Source organism: Buteo buteo, chromosome 5 (assembly GCF_964188355.1).
Source record: "Buteo buteo chromosome 5, bButBut1.hap1.1, whole genome shotgun sequence".
In the NCBI taxonomy this organism is placed as follows: domain Eukaryota; kingdom Metazoa; phylum Chordata; class Aves; order Accipitriformes; family Accipitridae; genus Buteo; species Buteo buteo.
In genome coordinates this window covers 52,517,387-52,524,690 of record NC_134175.1, presented here as the reverse complement: position 1 = coordinate 52,524,690, position 7,304 = coordinate 52,517,387, and the positions used below count along the sequence as shown (strand labels likewise).

At 46.6% G+C, this 7,304-nt stretch overlaps 1 protein-coding gene across 4 annotated transcripts in view; it reads left to right on the top strand.

Moving 5' to 3' along the window:
* The first annotated feature begins 1,455 nt into the window (after nt 1–1,455).
* CACNB4 (calcium voltage-gated channel auxiliary subunit beta 4) overlaps nt 1,456–7,304 on the top strand; it is a 65,239-nt gene continuing 59,390 nt past the window's right edge. For all 4 annotated transcript variants that reach the window (XR_012650545.1, XR_012650547.1, XR_012650546.1 and 1 more), the window contains exon 1: nt 1,456–1,716. Coding sequence is in view for 1 of the 4 variants with exons in the window: in XM_075029070.1 (XP_074885171.1) it covers nt 1,672–1,716 (45 nt within the window). In the remaining 3 variants the exon portion in view is untranslated. The remainder of the gene's footprint in view (nt 1,717–7,304) is intronic.

Genomic DNA, 7,304 nt, shown 5'->3' with positions numbered 1-7,304 from the left:
TGTTGCACGGGGCTAGAGATGAAGTTGCTGTGCCTTGGAAGATCTCGTAGACTGAGGACTCAATCCTGAAAAACACTTCAAGAGACCTAAACTTTGAGATTCTTCTCTTGATCATCAGTGGGACTATGCTTCTTCTATATGTAGATACATAAGCTTTTGCAAACCAAGAGGTTATATGGACAGGAGCAAAGAATGCATGGAGGGCATAGGAAAAGCAGTAAATTGGGAATAAGACTTAAAATAACTTTGGGGAATCTTTGATGAAATCTGTAAGAATTGGTGAATATGGGGAGAATAACACCTTTGGCTTTGCTTCAGATGTCTGTTGGACACTTCCCAAGTGATTAGTGGTAACTTTGCAGAACTAAAATAAGCCTTTGGAAGGAATAAGCCTTTGGAAGGAATAGTAGATGAAGCAAATGGAAAGGACAAATAGGAAGTGTTTGTGAACATGGAGATGTTGGATCAGATTGCACTGAAGATGAGATTTTAAATAAATGTTTTAAGAAGGATAGGAAGTTAATTATTTCCCTGTAATTCTTTTTTATTATTTGTTTACTTTTTTATCATGTAGAGCTATTCTCTAGTGTTACACTTGCCCACTGCAAGTTGTGACGTTCTGGAAACGAAAAACATTCAGTGCTTAAGTACACAAGATGGGAAGTCAAGAGACATACACGTGAAGGGCTGGCTTTGCGGTTTCCTCACCGTGTGACTGACTCTTGTTAGTCCTTTAGCTTCTCTGGACGTGGTTTCTTCACCTGTGGAACGAGGTTTGCCTGTCTCGTTGGCAACTGTGAGGTACAGCATGTGTGTGCGGCTGATACTCCGCAGAAACAAGCGGTTATTTGAAATGTGAGGTGGAACCAGAAGCTGCAGTATTACAGCCCCGGTAGGACCCGTTTTAGAAATTTGTTTCTTAATTTAGTTGTAAATAAGGCCCAAACTTACGTTCTTTTAATTCTTAGTGTTTAGGACTTGCGTTAGCTTGTTTCCAGACCTTGGCGCGGGTGTGCGTTTCCCCGCAGAAACGAACCGCTGTTCTCTGGAATCTTGAAGAAGTGAGGCTGTGGGAAAGAAAGAAAGAGAAAAATGCCCCCTTTATTTGCCCCCTCCTCGGGCAACCTGACAAGAAGCGGCCCCGCAGCCGCTGTCGTTAGTTCGTCAGGGCCGCCGCCGGGCGCCGTCAGGCGGTTGCTGAGGCGGGGGGGGGGGGGGGGGGGGCAGCGGCGCTCGGCTGCTCCCCGCTCGGCGGCGGTAGCGTCGCGTCGCAGCCAATGGCGGCGCGGCTGTAGCGCGTCGCAGCCAATGGTGGAGCGGCGGTAGCGCGTCGCAGCCAATGGTGGAGCGGCGGTAGCGCGTCGCAGCCAATGGGGCGCGGCGGCGCGGGGAGCGGGCCGCGGCGGGCGGGAAGGCGGGGGGGAGCCTGCGGGGCGGCGCGGCGCCGGCAGGGGCACCTGCGGCGGCGGCGGTGGGCGCGGGAGGCGGCGCCGGGCGGCTGGGGCATCCGCAGCGCTGAGAGGGCAGGCTCGGCCCCGCCGCCGCCTCACAGGCCTCTGCCGCCGTTCGGCCCCCCCCCCTTCCCCTTTCCCTCTCCCCCTTCCCCTCCCCCGCGGCGCCTCGCAGCGCCCGTTCCGCACCGAGAGAGGCGCCCGGCGTCAGCGGACCTCCATGTACGACAATTTGTACCTGCATGGATTTGAAGACTCGGAGGCGGTAAGTGCCACCCGAATTGCTTCTCCGTTGCATAATTTAGAGAGGGGGGGAGCAGCAGGATTTCGGGGTCCCGGCAGAGCTTGCCGTCGGTCAGCCGCGCTTGTGCTCCCGCAGCCGGCGGCGGGCAGCGCCGGCTGCTGCTCCGCTCACGTTCGGCGGAGTAGCGGGGAAAGCTGCTCATGGCACAATACTCGGTGCGTGTTTGGCGAAACAGCAGCAGAAGTTGCTCGGCTGCCGTCCGTATCGCGCGTTATCCCGGCCAGCCGGCCAGCCTTGGGCTCCTTTGGTGTGAATTAACAAAGCAGCGGTGCAGGTGGCGTTGGTGGCCGAGGCATCGTCGGGGTGACGGTGTCTGTATTGCCCAAAAAGAAGCCGGGACAGGCTGGCGTTGGTCCTTGGGAAACGATGTCCCCACCGCCTCCCCCCTTAGTCTGCAACAGCTTTGCTGGGAAGCCGGTGGCATCCCTCACAAGATGGTTCTCTTGCAACGCGGAGGCCCCCCGTTACCGTGGTTTGAGCTCGAAGCCCAAAATAAGAAACGTTAGCGGCAGTCGTCCGAGCGGCGTTTCTTTCCAGCCGGAGCTGCGCGGGAGCCCTGTGGGGCAGAATTACTCGGGGCAAGGGAAACTGCTGGGATTGCGATGAACATGCTGTTCCATATTAAACAGGGATCTGTTACATAAGGCATTGTGGCCAGCTTGTAAAATATACAGATTATAACATAAAATAGAGTGTACGTCAATGCAGACGTATGTATCGTATGATGTGGTATCCCCAGGAGAATGGACAAGATCCTGTATCGCTTCAGATGAGGCTTTTTTCCTTGCCTGACAATGAGGTCGTGTCGGTCTAGGACTGGGAAGTGTAATCTGTCTACATGTTGCCTCGCATACTAGCAAGTTGTTTTAGCATCTGTTTATTTCAGAGGGAGAGGAACCACAACTGTGCAGAATTGAAATTAAATAACGCCATGTACCATGTTGAGAGGAAACCCTGTGTATTTGAATCCTTCAAAACTATGTATTTGAATTCTTTCAAAACTGTGCCTCTTTGGGTCAATTTAGAAATTCCTGCCTTTTTAGCATGCATATGTTAATTTGTGTTTTGTGTTTTCTCTCACTGCTGCTTACAAGCTGCCATGCCAAGTGCATATGAGCATGTCGGTTTCTTTAGGGATGTGTTTTAGGATCCAACTGGATGTTTCTGTAAACCAGGCATTTGTAAGGCAAAGCGTGAATTCTTGGGAACTGTTCTCAATCCTGAATCTGTCTTGTGCTGATATAATGTCTTTCAGCAAAGTATAAATACGCTTTTAAGAAGACAACTTGAAAGTATAGTAGCATGGCTAAGAAGACTAGCTTGCTGGATAGTGGTTGCTGTAGAAGAAATGTTCTATCTATAAAAGCCAGATTTTAAAGGTCACTAGAGAACACAAATATCTAGCGGGATTCAAGGGTGCTTCTGAGATACTTAACTCCGTGCCTTTCAGTAAAGCCCCACTGATTTCTTCCAAGAACATTATTTGGGAAAAGCAGTTTAAGCAGTTTTAATGGCAGCAGAAGACCAGAGATCTACCTGTTACACAAATATCTGTGTTAGGATTTGTACTGTAAGAATCATGTTAGTAACAGAAGAGGGGAACTAGGTCTTTAGCTGTCCACTTTGAAGGATTGGGATGAGGAAGTAATTTCCAGGTTCCTTATTAGTTCGTGATAATGCTGTTTACAGCTTTTGTAATTTTACAGTCTCTCAGTTCTTCAGAATGTTTTTGATAGACTTAACTCCTGGAATCGTGGGAATATGTGAGAATCTCAGCTTTCATTAACAACAACAAGAAAACAACCCCAAAACCAAACCACCAAACCCTAACAGCAATCTGGATCTCATAGTCATATGGAGAAGCTTGGGGCCGTAAGCCCAAAGGCTCAGATACAAAGTAGATAAAATTCCCCCAAGTGTTTGCTTGCTTTATGCTCCTGAACCACATTATACCTTATTATTATTTTGGATTCTGACTCATGAATTGAGAATGCCTGCTGAGACAATATTCTGGCAAACAGGTAGCGTGATGGGTCATGTGAGTATTACTTTCAAGCCAAAGACAGCCAACGTAATAGAATTAATATAGTGAAAAACAAATCAAGGGTAGAATACTGGTTCCCTGCGGTTAAGAGAAAATAACTGTGAGCGTGCAAAGATTAAAGAAAAGGCCCCTGTATTGTTCTGGGTTTTAGGACTTGGAAGGCTTAGCCCAGATGTTGTGCAGCTAGTGAACTGAAGGAGCTATGAGCTTGTATACTCTATGTGCCTTTCATTCCCTGAAGCACACAGAGATGTGATCGAGGACTTGTGCTACTTGCAATGCTTCTAGCATAAAATAAATCATATCAAGATGAGTCATTCTAGTACAGTAACGTCTTCCTAAAGTAGGCATTTGCCCTTATAAAACCCATACAGCCTAATATTCATGGCAAGAAATAAGAGCTAACAAATCATTGGTATTTTTTATCCCAGTTTTCATTATTTTGCACGTGGACCATGTTCACTCCCCATTTTCTCTGAAGGAAATCCCAGTGCATGTCTGAAGCAGCAGAAAGCTGTTGGAACTTGGTGAACTAGTGGTGTTCATTCAGAAGGTCTGTTTCAACCTCCAGCTTGGAAGGCAGCCGCTCCAGAGTGGGCCTAACCGGTGCGGCTGCTGAGCGTGCTTTAGGCACTCTCCCCGGCAGGACTTCTGTGGAGATGCGGTGGGAGCTATAGCTGTGCCTAGCTCTAATGATAGGGCCAGAATGAAAATCCACTCACCCTCCTTTCCTGGGGTTTGTCCCTGCAATGTAAAGACACTGGCTAGTGGTTTGGGTTTGTCACCGTGAAAATGTTTCTTATCGATGAAAGCAGAGAGAGGAGCAGCAGTTGTGATCAAGGGTTAACCTTTGTCGATCTTCACTGGACTGAAATAGATGTGTGTTGCTGAGTGCCTCTGAACTGCTTCAAGCTAACCTAGTGGTATTACAGTTAGAAATCAGCTGAATGGCACAGTGACTTTCAATTTCCGTGATGAGTTTTTTCAGTAATAAAACTGTACCCATTGTAAGTCCTGTGTGTACACATCAAATTTTAATTCGCATTGGAGGCAAAGGTGAAAGATCACTGTATGGCACCTATACAGAGTAAACAAGCTCACTTTTGGAAGGGTACTATAAAATCAAAACATTTAAAGATAGGGAAGCTTAGGTATTTACTGAATTTATACCTAATCTCTTCTGGGAGATAATACACAGATTAACTGATCAGAGAACACTTCTAGGAGAAGTGTGCAGGTGAAATTTTTCTGTTAAAACCGGGAACAAACATGACATTTTTTAACAGTGAACAGATATATAGATGATGTTTGTAATTGAAGCTGCTATTATAGTGTGTTTGTGTGTGCTCATACATATAAAATATATGCAAAAATACGTATTTATGTACTTGTAAAGAAATGAGTTGAGTCTGCGCAGGAGTGTTATAATCCATTACCAGCTGTGATGATTAATGTGAAGTAGATGATGCACTAGCTAGTGTGAGGCTTTTTGGAGGAGGAAAATGACACTGTTGAAGCTGAAAAAAACCCACTGATGATTGTAGACAAAAAGTAGTTGCCACATTGAAGAAAAGAGTTGCAGAGATATGGAAGCAAACAACTTCTGCAGGCACAAGTGCCCTCGTAATGAACGCAGAAGGTGCAGGCTTTCAGGTGATGGAAGGTGCATGACCACAGAGGGAAACATCTTCCTGATGAAGATTTTTGTCTTGTTTGTTGCCCTGCCCTGTGATTTTGTGGTTTTGGGGGGCTTTTTTTAGTGCTTTAGGTAGTTCTAAATAGGGTCACCCTTTTGGGAATGAAAGCTTGTTTGCCTTGTATTACATTCTTGATGACAAGAGAATAGGATACAAAAACCCATTAGCACAGGGGGCTTAAGGCAGTGAGGTCCATTGGGTAAGCAAATAATACTGTTTTACCTTCACAATTGTGAACTATTAGGTGTGTGTCTATTTACACCGGGGAGAGATCTGAATGCTGTTTGATATGTCAGTCCAGAATTTCCCAGTGCTCTTTGCTTTCAGTAAAGACTCCCATCTTTTCCAGAAACAAGCTTCAATGAAACCTTCCCATAAGAAATTGCATTTTTTCTGTAAAATTACATTTTCCATTAAAACAGCATTTCATTGAAAAATTCTTTCCAGGAGTTAGCAACAAATACCCTCTAACGCAGAGTCGTTCCCAGCCCCAGCAAATGATCGGGAATGATACCCACCGCAAGCAAATATCGCCCTTCTTGCACCTGCAGAACTATCAGACTGGTCCCTTCTAGATTGTTTGTTTATATTTACACCTCCAAAGTGCTCATTTGAGAGCAACACCTGAGCATGTGAAATGGCTTTCCTCACTTCTCACAAGGCGTAAGTTTTAACGCTTGTCAACACGTGAGAGGCTTTATCTTGTGTACTTGACTCGGTTATCGGGGCTGTTGGAAATAGCTGCCTTTGGATAGGTGCTTAGAAGTTCAGCTTGGTTTTGCAAAAGAGCAGAGAGAGAGTAAGGGGTGGCCTGGCATGGGATTAGCGAGGTCTGGTGTGGGCAGGGCTGGGGAGCTGGCTTGGGCGAGAAGCCGCTGCTGCCTGGCCGTGGTGGTGCCTGCGTGGCAGTGAGGGTGCTGACAGCCTGCGGCACTCGCTCCGCGTGCCTTTCTGCTTAGTAACGCCAGTGTTTCCTGTTCAGGTCATCCCCTTCCTCCTTGTGTTCACGTCATTTAAGATGGGGTTTAATTTATGCCTTGTGTCTTCCACCTGTCTTTTTGGTAGGAAGTTCATATTTAAATATTGACTGGATTTCTGTGGTACCTCTCTGATCTCTGAAGGAGGAGGAAAGGTGGTCTCTTCTTGCTTTATACAACTCTGTTGTAGTAGGTCTTTTTGTTAACTGCTTTTATCTATCCGCTTTTTCTCCAGCATGGGCTCCTTCTAAGCCATACGTGCACCTTCTTTTCTTGACTTTTCTTAGCCTTTTGGCCTGCATCTAACCCTGCTCTGGTTTCCCTTAGGCTCTTCTCATCCCTGCATCCACAGCCTGCCTCCTACTGCCGATGCTAGAGGGCATCTAGATGCTCAGTACACCAGAGAAGCAGGACTTTATCTTTACTGGTTTGTAAGCCAGGATGGTGTACTTCCATCAAAGGTACTATGCAAGTACCTTTGACACCAAGAATTAGATAAACAGTTTTGGTGGGATTCATGCCCAGATCCACAAAAGCATTTTAGATTCTGAAAGTCCTTTGGTGTCTATGGGGACTAAACACCAGTGAGACTGACCCTGGTAGCTAATGTTCAGAGTTTGCCTTAAAAAGGGCAGTGAGAAGGACTGTGCATGCAGAAGCCTGCCTAGACTCTGTAGCAGTTTCTACAGCCCTGGCACATCAGGGCTGTAGCAGGGAGTTGGGAAGTTGTGGCTGGCGGTGCAATATATAGCATGTCATTACAGCATATAGTATTATCATACTGGCAATATGTGTGGTGGTAGGTATGAATTTCATCCGCAGTGTTAATGG